At 40.2% G+C, this 24,945-nt stretch overlaps 1 protein-coding gene across 1 annotated transcript in view; it reads right to left on the bottom strand.

Annotated features, from left to right (window-relative positions):
* Nucleotides 1-8,495: 8,495 nt before the first annotated feature.
* Nucleotides 8,496-24,945, bottom strand: part of LOC112570569 (RYamide receptor-like) — a 52,314-nt gene continuing 35,864 nt past the window's right edge. The window contains exon 2 of the mRNA XM_025249083.1: nt 8,496-10,662. Within this exon, the coding sequence (XP_025104868.1) occupies nt 10,054-10,662 (609 nt within the window). The 3' untranslated portion in view covers nt 8,496-10,053. The remainder of the gene's footprint in view (nt 10,663-24,945) is intronic.

Genomic DNA, 24,945 nt, shown 5'->3' with positions numbered 1-24,945 from the left:
AGTCCCCAAATCCCCGCAACCTTAATTTGTTCTTATTATATTGGGCGACAGCACTAGGCGCGGCAAGATATACTCAGATCCTGCTTCCGTTTGCTAATTTCCATTTCTTGTCGGCTGTCTTCTTTGATCACCTCTCTTTTTAGTACGGTCAAGCGTAACGAGACAGAAAGGGTATCGAGGAAGACATTGTTTACTTCATCGACAGCTGAATACCTCAAAACAAGCACTTGAGAGGGGATGCACAGAGTTGCTATAACAACGGTATAAAAGGGACTTTGCAAGAAACTACCATTTTCGGATGGCCGAACTGCGTCCGAACTGAGAGGCGCTACGGTTCGATACCCGTGTGGCGCAACTCACTTCCCACCAGTCGACGCATGGTCAGGGGGAAGGTAAGGCAGTGAGGGATAGGAGATGGGCACCACCCTCATGTAAAGCTTGCTTTTAACGACCTCAAACAGGTCATAGGACGACCTTTTTGTACCATCAATGCATTTTTATACAATCGCTTGAGAATGGAGACACCTTCTGTAAGACTTGTGTATGCTGTACTGTCATACTACTGGCAGCGCAGTAGGTTTGTTGACACCAGTTCCCTCACAAACACGTGAGTAACGCATTGCGCTGTAGCAAGAATAAAGGGACAAAAATTGTCCCCCGTTATTTTAATCTGATGGCGCCACCGTCGCATATGCGGTCCGTTGGTCACAAAAGCATCGCTATGCGGATGATTACTGATGTTGTTTACAGATTCTGACATTCCAGCCCTAATATTTAGAAGCAGCTTATGGAGCGTGTCACGGGGCCAGTCGGTAACTGCATTAGCTATAACGTTTGTTTGTTTGTTTGTTTGTTTGTTTGTTTGTTTGTTTGTTTGTTTGTTTGTTTGTTTGTTTGTTCGTTTGTTTGGTCAAACGCCTGCTGATTACGTCTGAATACAGTAAAATCAAAATAGGAGCAGACAGAAATTGCACTTCAGTGGATTCCCTCTCAACGAAGAAGCAAACAGGCTGGTAAACACAGGATCAGAAGAATCAGAAAAAAGAGCGAATTCGCATGACAGAGACAAAGACAATAATCAAATTCATCTGCAAACCACCATGACCCCTGGACGGCCACCAGCAGGGACCAGGACAAGAAGTGGTGAACATATTTATCCTCAGAACGAGGCACAACAGGTTAAATCACCACCTGTGCAGAAATCTCCTCCCTTAGCGCCGTCCCCTGCAGAAAACCACCGAGTTTCTGACAAGATCAGAAAATATAAAGAAGAGACGAGCATAACAAAAATATACGGAAACATATTTCCTTGCCAGAAGACAAACTCGTATCTTGAAGAATTAGCGACGTGGCAAGAACGTGTCCTTAAATTTCCTTCACCAGAGAAACGTGAGGTATTACGATAGCCTGCGAAGATCAACTGTCAATTCCTCAATATCACTTCCAGACTCTTCTCATCCTCCTACAGTCAGTCTCTCTTCCTCATGACAGTTGAGACGACAAACTTCATGGAAGTCTGTGGTCGAGCCGACGCTTGTCTTGTCTGTCTCAAGTAGTCTAGTGATTACTATAGTGGTCCCCAGTCTGTCTTTTCGGTCAGACCTGAGTCTGATTGACTGCGAGAAGCTAGTTCCTTTACTTATCTTTCTAATTTTCGAAAAAGGTTTCACTTGTAAAGACAAGTGATTCCAAAGGACCTCTTGTGCTCTGGCGTTTGTGTGTACGTGTGTGTGTTTAAAATTGATATCGTTCAGCGCGGTGGAATCATACCTCAAGTCTCCCATCCACTGTTTTGGGATTTTGATAGAGGAGAATGAAATTTGAATAAGTGAGCGAGAGAGAAATATTCTTGTTCTCACAGGTTTTTCTTTCATAAGCTGACATGGCCTATCAGGATTTTTATTTGCCCCGTCGAAAAGGTCGTGACGCCATGGTAACACCCGTCCATCCGGGTCTTTTTCTTCTCCAATATTCTGTCATTGTCAGTCACTGGATGAAATTTATTTTTCTTCCATGTTTTTTATTATCACTGTCAGGTGCTTGACGATAACACGTGGTCATAAATAAGTCAGCGTGTCCAGAGAAGGACATCTGTCTCAAACAGTTTTGTCACAAACAGTAGACAGTTAAACAGCTGCACTGATTCTCGTGACGTAGAACGCACTTGTGCAAATGAAGTTCAGTTTCACGAAACATTCTATGAGATGCGTTGTTCGCTTGAATTTTATCGAGCAGCTTCAGAGGGAAGTGTAATCAGATCAGGCTCGACATTATCCTAACACAATTTTCCTCGTGTTTTTAATTTGAGAAAGAAGGTGTTTATTTTGAAAAAGGAGCGGTATTTTTAAACCTTGTGGCAGATCTCACACACACACACACACGGGTGTCCAGCTCATTGAATTACAAGAAAAGCTCAGTTTATGCAGCGCAAGTAACCTTCCGTTGAAGGAACACCCTTTTGATATCACTGCCCAGGGTTGGCAAGTTCATATATTATTGTACCCTAAGTTTACTCCAAGTTTATCCGGATTTCTAGATACAAAAATATGCATACAAAAAAAACAACAAAAAAACAACAACAACAACAAAAAAAACAACCAATTGTCGACCACGTGATTAGGTCATGTCGTTTGGGTTTCTCATCCCTTCCTCCAACTTTCTCGGAGCGTGCATTACTGTGTCCTTATATTAAGATTATGGCTTATTAGAAACTTTATGAAAAACTATAAAACAAACAGATGAGCAAGGGAGAGGGCTATATCACTGCAAACAATGAGATGTTATCAACAGATGTCACATACAGCGAAAGAACAGGGTTACCAAGACGAGATCTGAACACAGGACAGTCACTGTATTGGATCTCCAACATTTAGAGGAAGAGGGATTTGATATATTTATATATATGAAAGAATGACAAAGGTTTTTTCCGGGTGCTCTAACCTGTTTTGAGCGAAGTGAGCACATTCAAGAAATTACGTTTTATAAATGTACTGAAAAATAATAATAATAATGGGGACGACGACGACGAGGATGATGATGTCGACGACGACGACGACGACGACGACGATGATGTAAACAGCCATAATGGGTTTATATATTCCTTTCCGTTTATTGAAAAGTTCACAATTTCAACAGGACAATAAGATTTAAGGACAATTTTCATCTGTCCAAAAGAACATTCAAACGATTAGGCAATCTATCAGTCTTCATTCAAGGTTTACGGCTTTAAGAAGGGAAGAAGGAAATACAAATTTGAGCTGCTATTGAGAATCATGGATGTGGTGTATTGTAGTGTGACAGCCATGTTTACATGGAAATTTCCAATTTGGCGAAGTAAATGGCGATTAGTTTGCTCGACTCAGTTTGTGGGCGATACGGGTAGTTCCAGTCAGCGATCAAAGAATTAAATATTTAATGCCTAATGGCTTGTCTTTGTCCCTAAAGCCTTTGTGTAGCATTATTGACGAGATGTGCTGTGGGTAAAACGAAGGGTTACCTCCTCCTTGCTGCTAAGGGAGATAATTCAATAATGTGCTAGATTGGCTAGGGACCCACGCATTCTCTTGCTTTCTCTTGTTGATAATTGGCATCAAGACAGGCATGGAATGGATACAAAAGCTTTAGCTGTAGATAGTTTTTTTATCATTTAAATTGTCTTTTTCGTATGTACGTATCTGAACGATGCTCAACACATCAGGATCCGCAATGCTTTAATACCTTTTCGACTGGGTGCTTATGTTTCAAGCCATATTGCTAGGGTTTTGTTATCAACCAAAGGGACAATGCTAATATCTTGTCATCCTTTTTGTCCAGGTGTTATGCGTGTTATGTTCGTCTGTTCAAATTACAGTGAATTTTTACATCAGTAAAACATATTTCCAGTATCTATGTGATTTTCGTTATTAGCAAATGTTAACAAGTCTTTAGTAATTAATATAGAAAACTATATTTATAAGGCATTCGAAGTACGAAATATATCCGTAATTAACAGTTGACAATGTAAATCATTATGAAGTTTGTGTCACATGATGAATACTTTATTGTATTGTTTTGTATTGTTGCACTGTATGGACACCTCCCTTGAAATGGTCCGAAGACCTTTCCAATAAATTAAATTTCAGTTCTCTCTCTCTCACTCACACACACACACACACACACACACACACAATTTCATCTTGTTTTGCGGGTTAGGTAAGCAAGAAGCAGGATGCGCCACACAAAAGCTGCTAATTACCGTTTCCACAGAAGCGGAAGCAGGTCACGCCTCCTGGAAGATTGAGCAGCCTTCATCCTTGCCACCCACTTGCTATGCATGACACCAGTTCTAAGCGCCAAGGAGATCGAGTTCCCCAAACATCTCGTCTGCTCTGCTTTTGTAAGCAAGCGTCCCACTGATGCTCGAGTTGCTTCCCCTTTGTGTAACAACTTCACGGTTGAGTGCATCTTTGTTGCTGCAGGGCTGAGGGCTGCTGTGCAATGGTCTGAGACTTTAGTTTCGCAATGCGCCTGAAGGCAGCCAATGTCCATGGTCTGATGTGGATGGCTGTCTGGAGAGCCTCGATGTGGGTGTGAAAAAAGTTTGATTTCAGACACGAAATGCCGCAAGTTGCATTTTAAATAATGGTTCAGGCTCCCCTCAAACAGCATTTTTCTTTGATGAAGATGTATTCATTATCCAAGTCTGAGTTTTGTGTGTGCTTGTGTGACTATGGAGAAAAAAAAAACTATATATATAGATGCGTATCTGGAGTCTATGTTCATATTTTACAAACTTTTTTTTCATATCTTTTATTTCATTTTTACTCCTTTTGGAACACGAACCAAAAGTCTCGCTCTGAGGGTGCCCTCGTAATCATACTGTTAAGTATTTATTATCTTAACTGTTTACCACTAACATTCATGCCATTAGTGCTTACATATTTTCCAAAGTTGAACACCTCACTCGTTCGAGGGGTTTTAACCAGAAATCTTTCTTTCAGAATGTATCACAGATTATAGACCATAGTAATTTAGCATCAACAGTAGCAAAGTATATATAAAAAACAAGGTGTTCTCAAGATTATGTAAGAACAACATCAGCCGCACTATGACTTAAAACATTGTAATTTCGTAAAATAAATTACTTTTATAACAGTATTGACAAGAAACCAGGGGCTAGGAAGCAATAGATTAACATAGAAGAGAACGTTTAGTTTCTGTAACAAACAGTAGAACATGAAAAACATGAAAAAAATATGGTATCTACAACATGAAAAAAACAACAACTACAGTTCTCAAAGCAACAGAAAGAGAGGGAATACTTAGAATATTGCAGTAGTAAGATGACTGACCGGTGGACCAAATTACAGATATCTGCACTGTCCCAAAATATCACAAAACATAATAGACACCCTGGTACAATGACCGTTACACGAAAACAGACGATGTTGTCTTCACAGAGTGACATATGTCCACATCCACATTTTGACAGAGACTCGCAGTTCTGAAATCGAGTTTAAAAAGAACTAAATATAAATAAATATATAGTAAATAACTCATATAAACAGAGAACATATTTAAACAAAGTGAACATGAATGATAAGTGCAAAGAATTTAAACGAAACAGTTGGTTTTAGATGAAGGAAAAATTCAAATTAAAAGAGTAACGATTACGACTGTTTAGTCACAAAAAATGTGGAAGTGTGATACCAGGGATGAGTATATAGCTTTGCCGCTGCAACGATGACGATCAGGTAGCGGAAAGACAGAAAACAGCAATTAAGAAAAGAAAGACATACACACACAAGCGCGCGCAGGCACACACACAGAGAAGGTATGAAAGTGATTAAAAAGCAAACATCTTAGAGAGAAAGAGAGAGTGAGAGGGAGATAGGGAGAGTGAAGAACAACAAGTGCAATGTGCAGGAGGCAACAATCCCAGTTTTAAGATTTATGCGTGGAATCTTCTGGAAGTTTTCAGGTTGATGCCGAAACGCAGCATCAGGAAGCCTCTAAACCAGGGGTCTCAAACACGCGGCCCGCGGGCCGAATGCGGCCCGCGAAACATTTTTGTGCGGCCTTCGGCCACGTCCGCGGTGTATATGTATGTTGTGCTTGGTGATTAACTCCCGCAGTGAAAATTACCCCCGTTATTAGTGACAGAGACAACGTCAACTTATTTTAATAAACTAAACTGCCTGTGCATGTAATAAACTACACTAAATGTAATTAATAATTATAAAAACTTTATTTTAGCATTTAACTGCAGTGACAGTAGTGTTCGTAAAATTTAATGAAAAAACATTTTCTTTTCGTGGTGCGGCCCGCTGACTGGCTGTTACTTTCCACTGCGGCCCACATGCTAATATGAGTTTGAGACCCCTGCTCTAAACATTTCTCATCAGCTCAGAGGCCGGGCACTTCCACTGTCATCCACTTTTCGTCGTCTTGCGGACTTGGCAGGCGATAAAAGTGATGAGGATAAACATAACTTGTAGTCTCCCTCCATCTGCGTTCGTTTGCATCATCATGTCCCACAGCAAGAGGGGAGGGGAAGGACCAAGAACTGAGATTCTTTTCTGAGAGCAATGATGGGAGAAGTGCATTGAAAATCAAGAGGATTATGCCGATGAATGATTTGAATAAAATTCTGTTTTTGTTGAAATAAAGTTTGTCGTTCAGTGTTGCAGATAATTGTTCACTCGCCGTAGTGCGTGCAACTTTCTCGCCCTGTATACTACTTTGAAAGATTTTGTTTCAATTTGCTAAAACTACGGCCTTTTCATCTGGTCAGCCATGATTACCCTGCAGCAGAGGGACACAAGACATTACTTGTAGTACATCTTCAAGGTCCATAATCTGCAATGCCTAGAGAAGTTGGTTAGTTTGGTGGGAAAGTATTTCCAAATACATGTGATTTTGGGAGGAGAGGAGACGGGGAGGAGACCGGGGTACCCAGAAAAAAACTCCGACGCTCAGTCCTGTGAACAGACGTCATATACAGTGTCCCGAGACGAGATCGGAACTCGAAGCCTTTCAGTGCAGTGGTCAATGGCTATTAACCACTACACTACTCGATCCCAGCCCTGTGCTTTGCTGTAATAAAAAGTGGATTTAATGGTAAGGACAGCAGGTTTATTTTTTAAACAGATCCAGGAAGTTAAAAAAGGAAGAACGGATATTATTAATGAAAAGTATTCAAAGATAACTAATAGGAAAACAAAAGCGTGGTGGAAGAACTGAAGATGAGGCAACAAAGGTCCACGAACAGTTGAACCTGATTCCCACACAAATATTATTATATACAAGTATTTATATAACAATTTAAACAGCTGTGGTGGTTTAGTTTTATAATGATTCCTCTGACTAAAAAGAGAAATAACTTTACATAAACCTATATTAATTGTCAAAGTTAATTCATTGCGCGAAATTTGATCACGATGGCTGTGCAATTTTTATGATTTTTCTGATGAAAATGATTGTAAGGTAGCAAAATTCACAATGATGTAATAGTTAACAAAAACGTTTCTTAGGTAAAATTGTTCATGCAAGGCGAAAATCCAATTGTCCATGACATCCTCAGGGAGAGGAGAGCAGATAGCTGAGTGACTAGAACACCGGTAGTACACGAGTGGAGCACTTGACCCCGCCTTTTAATAGATACTTTACTAGACTTAGATGATGGGCACCACCCTCACTTAAAAAACTGAGCTGGTTCTTAGATAAACGCCGTCTGTAACACCTAAATCCCTCAATGACCTAAAGGTTAGGACTCATTTGTACGAGGTCTCTTGGCTTACATGGGCGTAGAGACAGTGAGCTGGAAGTAATCACCTCTGTCTGAACCACGACATTTGGAGGACAACGACCTGCTCTCTCCTTTTACCTTTCCAGATAAAACAGGTGCCAATTTTTCTGGTTGGGTGAACAGGAGTTCATCCCACGTTCTCGACCTGTTCCACAGTCGTGCAGGTTACCGCACGACCAAGGACACCTGTCTGATTCTACGCCAAGAAAAAGAACATTTTTCTTTCTTTTCCATAAAAAGAATCCAAATGGACAGCGCGACCAGACAATGTGGGTCAATGAGGTCTAGATACAGAAAACGTTTCACAAAGCTGATGATATATGAAGTAGGCACACGTGTTGTTGTTAAAGACATTCATTTGAGGCTTTAACCACCTGTTTTAGCCGCAACAAACATATTCGGGGCTTTACAGCCTTTTTGAACAAGAAGATTAGTGTAAATACCAGACGTCGGCGACGTAAGGGGTTAAAACACGGCACGATATCCGGTATACTTTAATATATGATATTATGCGCTTCCAGGGCATGCAAACTCTCTTTTTCATTCTTTTATACTTTATTTATCATTTGTTTTAATGAGCTGGGGTTTGGTATCAGCCACCAGCCACGCGTGTCTTTGACAATCTGTGCAGCAGAAAGAACTGTGATAAACAACAACCAAGGATGCATGTATGTATGAAGGATGAAGAGAATTAACTAGGAATACCAGCTGCATGCAACGCGATGTTTAATTGTCACAAGCCCAGTGCAGACGTCATCCCACACAAAAATAAGCCTTGGGTTACAACTGGCAAATACACACCTAAGTCACATCTCGGCAGTGAGTAGTTAATATTAAAGCACGATGCGCCCATATCACGAAGTCCATTCAATCTCCTTGATATATCTGTATCACCTGCATGGTAAACAAAAACATGGCCAGAGCACTGACGTCAGAGTACGTTCCTACTTATTTGTTTTATTTTGTTTTTTTTTTTCTGTCTTTTTTGGCAAGAACTGAAGGATGCGGTTTATTGCCCCATTCGCATAGCCGCTTAACGAGAAGAAGAAAAGCAGGATCTTGACCTATCCAGTTTGAAGTCGTTCAGCATGATTGACAGTAGAAAGAAGCTGAATGGGATGGCACTGAGAATTTACAGTTGCCCTAAGCGGTTCCTGTCCAACCTAGAACACAGGTAGACACACGCTGTACAGGTGAGCATGTGGATGTGTCGGTGGATTCAAGCACTGTGAAATCACACGCATAGAACGAGACTCCGTGAGTCCATCCACACTGTGAAGACATCCAATCCAAAGAATGATGTTGGCAGGCATGTTCGTGTTCTCCTTTCCACTGTATTCATTCACATTTCACTGTTCAGCTCCGTCCACGATCCACTGTAAGCAAGGATGCCACTTTTTAAAAAAAACCGTAGAACAGGGACGAGGCCCTCTTTTCGTTGCTTATTTGTAGCCGACCCTTCATTTGCGCTTGCACAGTTTTCTTCCCATTTCTTTAACTTTCAGCACTTCCACGAAACATTTCAATAGATAACACAATACTATGCATCACAACATTAAAAAAAATTGCTTGTTTAGGAAACATATATCGAGCATGTCTTGGACGAAATACAGGACAGACAACACTGTGCAAATATGTATTATATATAAGCTCATATCAAACCATTACACTAGTATATAAAAGAAGCACTTAACTTATATATATCAGTAGGTAAATGTTTTGCCACTCATGTATCTATGACACCACACATGCCAGCGAAAACATTGTTAACATGGGAATCAGAAAGAACACAGTGCGGACAGTGACTAATAATCAACAAGAAAGTCTAAAAAAAAAAAGAACGAAGGAAGGAAAGAGCATAATTATAGAGAAGAATCTCAAGTATTGCTCACTTCCGAAAAAAAATTATATCAAGTAGTGTTACTGTGAACATTCTTAAATTCCTGCCAAGAAATATGAAAAAAATCCGTCCTTAACGCAGCCATTTAATTAACATGGACTGTTGGTTTCTTCCCAGCAATGTTTTTTTAACTGCGTTGAGTTTTGTTGGTTTTTTGAGTTTTTTTTCTGCATTTAAAAAACTCTCCAAACGGAAAAGATGAAACATCAGTCTCAAATCGAACACCTTAAACTCGAGAAACAAATCACCATCCATGTGATGTTAGCAGACATGCGCAAACGTAAACTTGGGTCTGAGCAGACATGCGCAATGATGCAGTCGGCTTTAAACGACGTGTGCAAGAAAGTCACATGACCTCGTCTCCACTTTAGAGAACAGCGACTTCGCCACCGTCGGAGTGCTCGTCGTCAGAGCATCTACCGTTCTCGACATCGCCGGTCAAATTCTTCAGCGGAAACGTTTCCCCGTTTCCGCCCTCAAATTTAAAGGTGACGCCATTTTGCCGGTGACCTGGAGCTTTCCCGAGTCTCGCCGAACTTTCTCCGTTTCCGACGTCATTTCCGCCAACACCGTCCTCGCGCCGTCCTCCGTGACCCACGCCTCCTCCGCCTCCATTCCTCTCACTCCTGTGGATCCTTGTAGGGAAATCGTAGCCCGCCTGCGAGTACATGCTGTTGTAGGTGCCCCGACTGTCCAGCATCAGGTTCATCCTCTCCCTGCCGTTCATGCAGCAGTACAGCTTGATGTTCCTCAAAAGGAACTCGTAGCCCTCGCGGAACTTGGGGTTCATCCACCAGTAGATGATGGGGTTGTAGACGCACGACGACATGGCCAGCCAGTTGGCGAAGACCCAGATGTAGCGGCTGTAGATGAACTCCCACATGGCCGGGTAGGTGTCGCCCACGATGGTGATGACGTGCAAGGGTAGCCAGCAGATGGCGTAGATGCTCACCACTGTGATCATCATCTTGATGACCTGCAAGTAGACAGAATAACACGTGACTGAAGGACATGATTGACATGGCTGGGGAGGCTGGCGGGATGAGTGGAGGGAGCAGACCCACTGACCAGAAATATTAGTGGTTATTATAAAAGTTAATACTAATCTCTTCATTTGTGAAAAACGAATCCCATTAAAGGGAAATAAATAATAAAAACAAATAAACCAACAAACAATCAAAAACAAACATAGAAACTCAATCCTTAGAAAAGAAGACACACACACATATAGTTGCATATATACATATATATACTTGCATGTTTAAATATTGCACACATTTACGAGAGAAATTAAGAAATTTAAGAAATTAAGTATTTTTGGAAAGGCTAATCTCCTTTCAAACAAACATTTTTTTATTGAGGGATTGAGCATGCTAACAAGAGAGATAGAAATTTGAGTTTTCAACGATTTCTTATTTTTATAAATAAAAAAAAAAACGAGAAGCTGTTGTTTAGTTCTGACATGCATCCCTTCACAGTCTCTTAGTTAGTCTCTCCCAGGGCCGAAGATTCAGGTTTGTTAGTCATGCGATTACCGTGGATGGAGCAGACACTGACGCGAAAAAAAAATCTTTTGGGTGGACTGGCTATCAGACGAACAAGAGAAAAAAGTCCTGTATCAATCAAGTATTCACCCACGTCAGCAAAGTAGAGAAATCACAGGCGCAAGGGAATAAGAATCAGCAAGAAAGTATGTTGATTTTGTGGCACTTGATGTAGTCGTAGATAATTAGAGTCAGTCTGGGCTGGTCCTTCATTGTTGCATCTTCGCTAACATAATTACTGTGGTAGACTGATGTACAGGCCTCACAATATCACCATTATCCAAGTTTACACTCTCACTTCCACGCACGAAGACAGAAGGGGAAAAGTTTTTCGCACAGATGGAAAGGGTCCTCAAGGCAGTAACAAAAAAAGGACTTCCTCAGTCACACTCGGGGACTGGGAGGCCAAGTCGGCCCAGACACCTACCAGCAATGAACAGGAATATTAGATAAGTTTGGCCTAAGTGAATCCAATGATAGGGGCGCATGGCTTCTCGAGTTTGCTCAAAACCACCAGCTCACCTTAGCCAACAACCTACACTTTCACAAGGAATTCAAGAAGGCAACCTCGCACTCAGTTCATTTGGTCCATGACTAAATTGACTTCATCCTGCTGACAAGGCATTTCAAATCCAGCATTGACAAGGCCAAAACAAGGCCAGAGCCCAGATCCGACATAGGGAGTAGCGAGAACCTTGTTATATTCTGAAGTTCAAGCTGAAGATAAACCTCCGTTCATCCAACCTTGGAATTCTAGAGATACCGCAGGACTCGATTGTTGCGGATATCCTGAAGCTTCTGAACATGATGGAGTGTGATGCAGACACCCTCGCTGGAAGCATTAATATGATACTACTTTCAATAACCCAAGAATTGCTAAAGAGACAAAAAAGACGAGACAGCCCTGAGTCACGCAGGACATCCTACATCTCTGTGACAAACACGGTCCTTGAGGAAAGAAAAAAATCAACCTCCAAGCAGCTTCGAAGTACAAAACAATACTGAACTAAAAATATCATGAACTAATTTTCACAAAGCTTATCTTCCTTTTTTGTTTAAAGAGGTATGCCTATTTTTTAAATTAGAATTTGAGAGGAGCTTTCTGTCAAAAGAATCCCATTTAACCACGAGCAGACGACAAAAAAATTCTCCCATCAATAACAGCAAAATGTTTCACTAAATATTTCATAGCTGCCTTGAAACCAAAGTGGACATGCAATTATGGAACACATTCATTATCGGCTCACACGTGGTCGGGAAAAGGACTGCATTAACATTGAATAGCGAAAACTGTGGGTCGATGTGTCCAAGTCGTTCGATCCCTTTCTTCACCGAATCGTCTCCGGAAATGAGCGCAAGTCATCGGTTGAGTGGATACATTTAGACCGAGTGGCAAGTCTGTTCCGTCATCCGGCCAACAAGTAAAGCTATTTTTGAAGCTGTTTCCGTGGTCTTGATGGCACTTGTTAATTCATGTAATTCTTCTGGCGAAAGGACTGATTATGACGACTTCGCAGGACTCAAAATTGTTCAGAGCTATTCCAGGAGGATCGGAGCTTTCACGAGTAGCTGTAACCTAGTTCATCGTGTTTTTTATCAGGAGTCTGAGGCTAAGAATAGAAAGTCGATGTCAAGAACTTCGATGATGTCTGGGATTTAAACGAGAATGTTAATCGTTTTCCCATCGTTCACCCCGTCCATGGGTCTGTTTCACTTTGTTCCCCACCCTCAACACGGTCTCGAAGTGTATGTACATGTATAACATGAAGACCAGGTCAGGTACTTTTTCTCTCTTTGTATTGATGATTTTTTTTTTTGAGACGAGACGCTTTTTTGCCGATCAGATACAGTCAGACAGAACGGACCTCATGGTATCAATGCTTCTTCTGGGAATACTCGGGTATTGCCATCAGCAGCAAAGCGGCAAATGAGGCAGGACTTAGAAGACAGGTCTGTCACAGTTATTTACAGAAAATAAAGATTTTTATCACAGTACTTGACACAGAACCGTTGCAGACAATGTATTTTGAGTTTTATACAGTTCTGATTTCAAAACAAATTTCCCCCAGAACCTGACCACAATCCTCTTTTTATTTCTCTCTCAGCACTCTCAGATAACTGAAGGGAGGAGAGAGAGCAAGCAAACGAGAGAGAAAACTATAATAAAAATGTCACATCTAACGTCAATAAAACAAAAAACATAAAATAAAATGAGATTTTAATGTTCTAAACCATCTCAAATAATCTTCATTTTTACTAAGCTGCGCACAATTTTGAAACAAGAAGCTGTTTAATTTGAAAGTAATAGGCCCCCTGTTCAGAAGTGCACAAAAGTAACTGAGTACATATTTGAATTTAACTGTTTTGCGAGAAAGAGATCAAACGTAAGCCCAAAATATGAATGTAGGTTGTTTCTTTTTTTTTTTTTTGGGGGGGGGGTTGTAAACGGAAACATTTCTGATTTTAATCTTTTCTGAAAGAGCGACACAATGATGCAAGACAATGGAATCGTAAAAAGTCTGCTCGAACAATCTGTAGACAAAGACATACAATTAAATTATTTGTTCATATGTTATATATTTTTGTGACATGCACTGATTACGCTCTTCTTAATTTTTTTAAAAAACTAGTTATGCATTTTTTGATAATTTTATTTCTGATTATCACATTCCAAAATGAACAACACCTGTAGGGAGTAAGCCGACAGTTAACAATGAGACTGATCACAGTAAACTTTTCTGGTGTAAACATTATATATTGTAGTCACCTGACTGCGTGTGATACTATCACCTGAAAGTCGTCCTTACTCTCAGCTTCTTCACCTGGCTTCACAAAATAAAAAACAAACTCAAACCGTTACATGTAACATCAACTAACTTGTCAAGAGGGACAATCTGTAAAAGCCTGTAAGTTACTGTCTAATGTCTTTTGCTCTGGTTCCAAACGCAATTAGCATGAAAGGAGAGTATTTATCTCCCCCTACCAAAAAGAATGTACAGGAGTAGACAGATTTATCACTCCCGGAGGGTCAGGGGAGGAGGAACCGTCTACGTGCAAATGGCGTCTACACATTAACTTTTGTTGGCAGTTGTCACCGAAGTGACGGTTTCTTATGACTTCGTTTAAATCTCTCTCACCAAGTAAATCCGAGTCACGGCGCCATTGAATGCTCAGTCATCTTGAGATATACCTTCTGGCGTTTTGTCTTATAATGTTGTCCACTCTGTGCCATCCACTCATCATGTTATCCACTCTACCCTTGCTAAATCACGTGTCACCAAAGACCCTTTGACCCCACAGAATGTGGACACTGCAATAAAAGTTTCTTTTCCTTACAATTATGCCTTTCTGGAAATTGTTCTATCTGCTGTAAGAGAGTTACTAAATTCGTAATAATCCGTTTCAGAAAAAGAATGAAAAAAGTCAGAAATATGCCGAGACTTTTGCAGATGTTTGTGAATATACTGTTCTTTTGCAAGAATTTGCATGGGTGGTGTCAAACTTTTTTCTAGTCTAGTCCACTCAAGATTAAGATAAGATGTGGTGTTGCTTCAAAGCGCCTCTAGCTGTTAAAGGGTTTAGTATGTGTGTACACTTCTCCTTACATGTCTTAATTGCTCACAAAAGTCTTTGGGGCTTTCACATCTTCCTTACTCCGAGTTTAAGGTTCTCCGGCCTCTCGCTTTGTTCTCATTGATCTCGAAAAGTCTTCTGAGAACGGGACTTGGGGGACAATGGTTATGCCATCAGAGAACAGGAAATGAAACCTCAAGGCTCACTTCTCCTGCTCTATATGTTGAGAAAGGACAATAAGCTTCTAGTCATTATTATTATTACTCCGTATGTCTACTTTCCGCATGTTCTCATTTCATCTTTTGCGTATCTCTTAAGATTGCCCGAAAAAAATTGTATGGAAAGTAAGTTTTTGGAAACTAATAACTTAAAGTCGTTTTATTTTGCAGAAAAAATATCAGTATGTTATTTACAAAAAAATAGATGACATCCAAGAGACACGCATGCGCAGTAACACTGTAATGAAAAAAAAAAACAAAGAAAGAAAACGCAACATTTATTTCTTTTTGGAAAGGCATGGGTGCATGTTACAGAAAACCTCTATCTTCATCACCGGCAAAGACTGTCCTTCACGATGTTATTCCCACAAATAACAAGCTCTTCGTCATGTAAATTTTACATTTCGAGAGAGACTCAGAAACAACTGAAGCTTTTCTCAGACAAACACTTGCTTGAACTGTAACATTCGCTGTTTATTAGTTTATTCTGCGTCCGGAAATTATACATAAAACTCACTTGTTTCTAAAGAGCAAGTGTTTTCTTAAGCTGCCCTTTTGTTGAACCGGCTCACCACAACATTGTATTATCTTTAAATGTAGCCAATGAGATGTTATTAAGAGCAAAGAAGGTTGTTGTTTCACTACGTTGCTCAAAATGTCGCAGCTTCCTAGTTGTTAAAGTTCTTAGAGTCTCAAAATTCGATGGAATAAAAAGATAAACTCACATCTCTTTGACATTTCACTTTGCCCACCCTCCCAACCTCAACCAGCGATCCCACTCTTCAGACAACAAATAATTTAAATGTGATTTTTTTTTTAAGATAATCCAGCAGGTTGTAAGCAGGTGCCAGACAATGAGAAAGTAAGTGCTCCAGAGGCGAGATCCGATCTCGCGACCTTTACTGTCATAGCACAATCGCTTTGCTGCTGGACAAATGGACCTTTTGATGTAGGCAAGACTTTCATAATTGAATTGAAGCGAATTATCCAGCTTAAAACATCAGTTTTTCTCGATTCACTATCCTGGAATTTATCGCATTAGTTGTAAACTAATAGAAAACGGAAGGTATAATCTTTGAAAACACCAGCCCGAAGAGTCAATAGCTCCTCAGGATCTGTTTATGACCAGTCATCCTTCCCACCAGTGCTTTGACAACAGTTGTAATTTTAAAACACTTTACAACACGCATAGCAGACATTAGCTAGTTTGGACACAAGTGTACCATTCTCAACCTTCCCTTTCAATCTTCAAACACGACAAGCCATCACCCAAAGGTTTCCTTGATTGAATTTTGCCATGATTGATCTGGCCATCGAGAAAGGAGAAGAAATCGATCTAATACAATTATCGCTGACTAATAGGAATCGACTGGTTCCCAAGGTAAAACTTTTGCTTTGCAGATGAACTACATTTTGATCTCCTTCGGAACTCTTTTCAAAGAAGAAAGCAAGAAAAACCTCTTCGCTCGGAGCGAACTCTCGTCACGGTCATGTTATCCTCCATTTCTTAACTCAATCTTAAAGAAGCCGACCAATATGTGATATTGTGATGGTAATACACCATCTGGATGCTGTCCGGCAATGCGTGTGTCCAAAAAGAACCAACATTAGTCGAAAAACACACTCGCTAATTAACTTAAAATAAATTTCAAAGATAAAAAAACCTAAGTATATTAACAGTGGGTTCTCCCCACCTCCTTTCATCAATGCATCCATTTTGTTAAGGATGAAAAAAATGACTTTTCGACCATAAGTCTTAACAGGGAAACAAATTAAAAAATGTCTGGAAAGGTATCTCAAATAGATCAAAGGCACAAGCCGCAAGAACTAATTAACTGTTGAGAGATTACTGTCTGAAATAGTTCAAGCACACACTAGACTGGCAACACACGATATATATATTGTTATTCGAGCTTTATGTACATTTATTCAAGCTCTATATGTAGAAATTTAATGGTTGAATTGCCACGTGTATAATATCAATGTCTCTATACCCTTCAAAGGATGAATGAATAAAATCAATGTCTAGTTTTTTTCTTTGCTCAACAGTCGTAAAAACGACAGTACCTTTGAAGAAAGCTGACATTTAATATCTAAGCAAAGGTCTTTGCCAAATCAGTGGTCATCTTCAGGATGGCAACTTTTGAGGGGAAACTCTTTTTTTCAGTACCCGAGAATGGAATATTTTTCTTTTTAGCTGGCGTTGACATAGTTTTAGGATAGAGAAGAGGAGACAGACGTAGCTCTTTCTTTCAGTTCTTCAGAACCTTTTCTTTTGTTCTTCTTTTACGTGTCTTCCGTCCCAATCGCATATTTTCTACCCTGATCACATGTCTTTTATCATGCTCCCCTGACAGTCTCCGTTATTTCATGTCTGTTCCTTATTTGAGAAAAAACCTTCCTAGAGCCCTTACATTTAAACAGGCGAGCAACATATACCTGCCAGTCTGCCTGTTTTACTTTTTTTTCGTCTCTTCTTTACTTTCCAACCTCTTTCGGCACCTACCTTGTTACCTCTCCATCCATCAACCTATTTTTGGTTGTCTCAAGATGTCTTCGTTTTAAGAATGCGAGATTTTCATAAACTTGCAGGTGACACTCAAGCAGGCATCTGTCCAAAGTAAACTGCTTGACAAATGGATGAAATGGGATCATAATAGGATCATAAAAGCACACCGCATATTAAAAACGAGCATAAATCTGTGTACGAGAAGCGTGCAGTCGTACCAGGGTCCTTTTGTCCAAACAACAATGGCGTGAGCAAGACTTCGAGCTCCAGGTTAAAGACTTTCTTGAGCGCAAAATAATTATCTCCTCAAAGGTCTAGTGAGGTGATATTTGTTTTAATGACTTTGTCCTGAGTTTGTTCCTGAATACCCCTTCCTTATATAAGCAGTCCCACAGCTCTATCTTCTCCCCCATTGGCTGTTCATTGGACGTACGAGTAGCCATATTCAAATTTGACATCACGAATTCAACTTTTCTCTTTGAATATCACCAAGAGTAATGTTATGGCTTCGTGAGAAAAAAAATAAATAGTAGAAGTTTAGAGATAAGGATGTTACCTAGCTTACATCCTCACATTTCTACGTTCCTCTCCAGAACATGTCCACCTCCATTAAAGGACGAGAAATCCATAAATATCAAGCTCATTAGTTATCCTTCCAAAGAACCAAATGCTTTGCGCCAGATGTAAGTTAAACACTCCACTCACCACAATGCACAAAGCTGCTAAAATATAGTTTCACGGCAGAAAAAATGGCATCAGCAGACAGACCGAGTGTATTTATAACAGAAGACAGACAAACCCCAGTTTTTGTGCATACATTTGCTGCTCATTTGTGTAGAAGACTTACGACAGGAGCTGGCAATCTTCAGAAAAGTGTCGCGGAGTTAAAGTACGGAGAGGAATGGGACACGAAGCTAGAGGAGAAGCACAATTCATCATGGTTGGATGCGAGTGGACATTGTTGAGTGGCAACACATATATTATTACACAACTGGAACACTTTTTGTCTTTTGTGTGTGTTTTCGGCACCGACCACAAAAACATGACATTTATTAAAAGCTTTTGTAGATCAGGAGGGATAAGTTTGTTATATAATAAAATAATAGACAAAATATTTAATATCAGTTTAGTCAGATACAAATTTAAACAATTTTTTTTCTAAATTTTATATTTTATAGTTTGCAAGTTTAGATTATGAGTTATATTATAGAGCTGTTCTCTGCTCTCGCCAAAGAAAAATTTTCAACTTCTCGTCTGAACACTTCCTTCTGCCTTTAGTTTTAGTATTGTTAGAAAGAATATTTTTTTCCGAAAACCTAGTAGTCAAGAAATGTTTCTTTCTGCGCCCTTTGTCTGACCCTCGAACCTTCATGATTCCTCGCCGAAAATAAAACTCAGGGACAGCGCTGATGGCTTTGTCCATCTGTTCGTCTTCCTCTGTAGATTCCTGAAACTCTTAACCCTTCCTGTTTTTTTTCACCCGATTCCTCTTTGTATCTTAGATATTTGGCTTTTATTACTTATCAATTCTGTTACTTATCCTTCCGTCCTTCGTATGCTATCCATGTGTCATTCTTGTCTCAAGCGTGGAGTGTATACGATATGTAAATCAGCTGTTTATTATAATAAATTATTAAATAAATACATAAATATTTATTATTAAAAATAAAGATAGTTATAATTAGTTGTTGGTACCACATCTTTGGAATGGTAATCACAATTACTATTTCTATAAAGGCTTGCCATTCCTTCAATTCCCAAAATTTTGACTGCAGAAAGTAGGTAAGTTTCGCTCTGGTTTCAGATTGGATGACATTAAATAAATACCATTTGCTTGTAAATGAAACCAGTGTTTCCAGCCTTTGAAAAGCTGTGGGGTGAGTGTGAAAACTGTAAGACTTAGACCACAAGAGTGTCTTCCTCTGTAAGAATACCTGTCCTCGGCAGAATCTGACAAGGAAACATTTTAGTCTGATGTAGCCGAGGGGGATGACAATGGCGATAAAAAGTAGACCACGTACGCGACATCTTACTTTCTATTTTTACCTCACGGACTGTTGTTCTACTGGTCATCTGTATGCGGGTCGTGTGCAAAGAATGCGACAGGTCTGGGGCGGGTAGGTGGGTGAGTGGAGGATGCCAGTCGCGAGAGAGAGAGTTGGTAAGATGGAATAGAGCGAAGAAAACATATGAATACACTGGAACTTGCCATCTTACAATAACAAACAATGTTTGGAGCCGTCATTTCGCGTGTACTATCACGCCTGTCTGCCTGTTGTCTAAACACTACCCGCATATTTTAAGTTTAATTTTACAGGTCAACGCCCTCGAGATAATTATCTGTCAGTAGATCAACGCTAATGATGAACATCTTCTCTTTAAGGTTCTATCTACAGCATAAGTTTAAATATATATTGATGATCGAGTGCATCAGAAATTAGGAGACACAGTTAATTATCTTTGAGACCGATTTCGATTTTATTGGGAACCCTCCGCTGGTGCAGAGGTAATGGCTCATTACGGTGATTGAATACACATTGTGTGCAAGAGCCCTGCAGCTTCTTTTCTACTAGCATAAAACATACTGGAATAATATCTCACATGGAAACACTCAGATATAAACAAATGCAGCCACAGAACAGGATGACCTCTTCAAACTGACGCACGTGGTTTGCGTATGTCTGACCCCAAGTTGGATGTCGGTTTTAGATGTCAGGACGGTGCCAGTCTCCTCTCCCCCACTGCCTTGCTTTCCCAAACCCTCTGTAAAATCAGATTCCCATTACCGACATCCGGGTGAACCGAGGAAAGTGTGGTGCGACACACGGGTATCGAACCAGCGCTACCCGCCGCCCCATCGATGCCACAAACGTTTTTTGATGATCCCTCACCATCTGCCATTAATGGGCATGGGATATTACATTTTGGGTACCCTTGGAAACTTTAAATATATCCTTTTGAAGTATATTAACTTCTGCTTCTATCGATGAAAAATTGATGAAATTCATTCGGCAAACATTTTGGTCTTAGTAGCTATCACACTGAGATTGGAAACATTCCCACTTAAAGAAAAAAGAACAATTGTTCAATATATTTGTAAAGAAGAACAGATTGGTGCACAATATTGTGGAAGCACTTTTATTTCTCCATGTGGACCAAATTTTCTACACTTAGTACAGAAAAATACTTAATTAAAATAACATATTTGCATGCATTTATAAATCTTCCTGTATGTCAGACAAGCCATGTAATATGTTTTTTTTCTCTCTACTTTTGTGCTTCTTTTTTTTACTGAATACAGGGAAAAAACTAGACAGCTTTATGTTTCCGCTGCACGTACAAGAGGATGTCTAAAGATGTTTCTTCACTCCCGGTAATAATCTGTGCTGAAGCACACTCAGAACCAACCGAAGGCTGTGTAATATAGTTTGCAACACTGTCTCTATATTGCTGACCAAGAGTTCTGAATTATGTCCATGTTATTAACATGTCATTAGTTTGAGATGCCATCTGGTTGCCCCTCCAATCATTTTTGCATTACTTGGTGCCGGAAGCGGTCGACTCAGACTTTCGTGCATGGCGAAGTAGGTTCCCATCCATTTGTGTTTCAGAGGGTTTTTTTTTATTTTTAGGATTTTTATTTCAAGTTTTTCTTTCTAGCTGCATAAATGGACAAGCTTTTTGTCAACCTTTAAGTTTTTTAAAAACTTTTGATTGGTTAGTTTGAGATGGCACGTGGTTGCCGTTTCTGACATTTTCGCATCACTTGGTTTCGGAAGCGGTCGACGCAGACCTCACATCTTGGAGAAGTTGGTTCTTTTTCATTCCAATTTCAAGGCCGATGTATCTCTACAGACAAGATACAAGTGATGGACAGGAAAGAAGCAAAAATTAGTTTAAAAAAATCTGAAGAGAAACGAAAAAGAAAAGGAGCCTCCCATTCCACCCAACAACCAGTCCCCATACACATAGAGGACCTGGAGAAAGGTAGATGAGGCACAAGAGATGACCTGGCAGTATGATGGAATCTCAGACTTGTCAAGTCGCCTGAACCCAGCTCTCCTGTTCATGTTGAAGTCCATTGCTGGGACTGCGGCTTGACACTTCATCGAGCGATTTCTCGCCTTCATGCGCGTTACAACTCCGCTAAGTGCCGGTCGAGCTTCCAGAGACTCGGCTAGATGAATGCGACTGGCGACAGCTCGACAGCTTTGCTATTAGTTTAAAGCCATTCCCATCAACCTATCCGTCTCCAAGTTCATAACAAGAAACTATAATCTCAACTTCACCGATTGCAGCATCTTCTTCGTCGGACCGAAAGTCAGAGTCGGTCGTGTGCGCCGACAAGAGTACGAAGTGACACGATCCATCGAAGAGAAAAATCAGAGACTTGAAGATCAATAGGAATGGCGCAAACAGCGGGAGAAAGATGAAGTCGAGTGAGAGAGATGCTATAGCCCGGAAGCCTTCTATGAGCAATTAAGACATGTAAGGAAAGTGTACACGCAAGCTAACCCTTTAACGGCTAGGGGCGCTCGGTAGGCAACACTTAATGACGCTTATCTCACAGCGTATCACAGATATTTTTTTAAAGTTTATAATATTTAAAAAATATACTTGCCATAGTCGATCATTACAAAAATTATTTCTTATAAAGCGGATCACTTTTTAATATAACGCTAAACTGGACGAAATGAAATACATCGAAGCTCTTTTCAAAATCTAATTTTCCTAAAATTAAAAAAAATGATTTTCTCATGAAGGAATTCTACCTTCTAGAACCTACACACACAGGCATGAAACATATACCCCTGAAAACGTGTGCAACAAAATAGGCAGTAGTGTTAGATTTTCTGCAATCAACCCGTTTCCGTGACAACCACACGGTCACGTGTTACAAGTCCGAATTACGTGTCTACGTTGACAAGGTCCAGAAGCCTTAGGTAACTGATCAGGCCTATTGCCAACCCTAATGCCTGAAAAGCACGTGCTTAATTCGATCTTCATAGGTGTGCTTCCAAGTGTGCTTGCCAGGGTAACCCTCGTGGTCCCGCTGCCAGAGATTTTCTCAAAACATTCCTCATCCGTGTGCCTGCTGTTAGTCGCATGCCCTTCTCTGTCGGCTGTCAATTGTTAATCACTCCTTGCTTCCTGATGGTTATGGATAATAATGGTGCAAGTGCCAACCTGCACTGGAATTTAACTTAAGCTTTGCTTTTTTTTTTTTTTTTTTTTTGCTCACCAAAATCGTCCAGAACTCGTCAACTGCTTTTCACCAAGCCTGCTTTACGAGTTCCATGACAGGCTGCTCTGGTCGATAATGTTTTCAGAGAGACATTTTTGGGGGGAAAGGAGGAAGGATACTGTGACTTTTAAATCTTATTTGTGTTTCTCCTTTTTTTTCTTCTTTGTCTATTTGCTCTCTTTCTTTTTTACAGTCCTACTTTTATCTTGTACCCATCCATGTAGTGTGACTCTATAGTCCATTCCTTCATATTCCTTCTCTTTCACGCACGCACACACACACTCTTTTGTCTCTTCATCTAGTCTCCAAACTTTGCATCCTTTGTGGTATCATGTAATAACATTGTAGCCACTAGAAACACTTTAGTAAGAAACCCTCTATTTTCCTGTCGTAAACAATCTAAATAGTCCATCATTGCAATTCTGTTCCGACTACATTAGCATATTTTTATTATTGCGTGATTTGCGGTGTGCAATGGTTTAATATTTTGTAGTCTAAAAAAGCATGTTTTGCTGGCAGCTGTCACATGTGAGCGAGGCGAAGAAACAGTAGAGACAAATAAAGAGATAAAAAGTTGGCGAAATTTGAAGATCAAAAGAATGCTCCTGGCCAAGTGAGTGCAAGGCAACAGGATTACTTCGGAGGCAAAGCTTGGGTGGGATCCTCGGCGGAGGTGACCGAAGACGAGAAACACTCCAGGGTTCATTTCGCAAAACCTCCACCTAATGACCCTTAGAAATATTTCATCTACTCCCTGGAGCGTGTTTCCTTTGCCTTTCCCTGACCCTCCCTAAAGCCCATGCATATTCAGTTGCATTTTGAAAAGACTGATTGCCTGCCCATAGTTCATCAAATGACCATAGATTTTTTTCCCTCGATGCTGACAATCCTATTGAATTCACATTTTACTCGTTGTTTATTTTAATTAACATTGACCACGAAGACGTATGATGATTGATAATGTATCAACAATCCTTGTTGCTATAAATAGTTGACCGTATAGCTTTCGAAAAGTGATATCTTGTTAACAAGAACAGAAAGCTAAACAAAAATGGCAAGAAGCCAAGTACAACTTTTCTGCATCGGCAACATATTAGCTACAGATGTTGGTAGATTTATTACATACGAGATAACATGTTTGCACTTTTCTTCCTGGTCATCTGGAGGACACACAAACACATTCATGCGCGTTCGCACACACACGTTCCTTATGCATACAGCATTCGGGGAGGATGCGGGTTAAGGAGAGAAAAAACCGGGAGGGCAAATGGCATTATTTCAGCATTTTGTTGGTTCAAGCTCGTCTGATATCCAGATGGCTTTCCGAACAGTCCATCGTCCCAATTTCACTGTCAAATCTGCTTCTTAGGATGCAACAATGTGGTGCTTGCTATCTATGCCGGGCGCTCATCTTTAGGGAAATTGCATGATGGGCAGGACTTGAACAATTCACGAGCTCAAAGCCGGAGCCATCACAGCGATTATCCAATGTCACCGAGCGGAGTCTGTCTACAACCGGTCGCCAAACGTCCAAACAAAATGCGATGCTAGGTGCCAGCAACTTTACCACAGACTTGCTACAGGACATTTCTACTTATCATCCACAGTGTTGAGGTCTCAGGAACTCAAGCGAGAAGGAATAATTGGTAATGATACTCAGCAGGAAGGTCTTGAAGGACCACAAGGAGATTTTATGATTTGGTTTCGCTGTTTGGAGATGAAGACGATGACAACGATCGTATTCTTCTCATCTGGCACAGGAATGCAATGGGGGTAGATTTCAGAAATATCAACCTTCTTTTCTTTCATAAAGTCGTCCTTTGATCAACAAATGAAAATTTTTAAATGCATTTCTTTGAAGTGCAATGTGCTTAGGAATGAATACATTCTGGTTATGGCGTGTTTTTATTTGATACTGCGGGCTTATTTTCAAAGGAAGCATTCAATTAATAATGTAAAAGTAGATTCGTGTACAAGTGCAGTACAAATACCCGGTATACGTGTCAACAGAGATATCAGTTGAGATTGATTTACTGAGAACAAAAGATTACACCGCTGGTTTTCCTTTGTGTTCGTTCTGAAAGTCTGAGATGGAGCCTGCTGCATGCAACAGACAGTGACACAAGATTTTATCTGAACATGCCTTATTGTTATGTATCGTGTTTGCAGG

Source organism: Pomacea canaliculata, linkage group LG1, assembly GCF_003073045.1.
Source record: "Pomacea canaliculata isolate SZHN2017 linkage group LG1, ASM307304v1, whole genome shotgun sequence".
In the NCBI taxonomy this organism is placed as follows: domain Eukaryota; kingdom Metazoa; phylum Mollusca; class Gastropoda; order Architaenioglossa; family Ampullariidae; genus Pomacea; species Pomacea canaliculata.
This window is presented reverse-complemented; position numbering and strand designations above follow the sequence as displayed.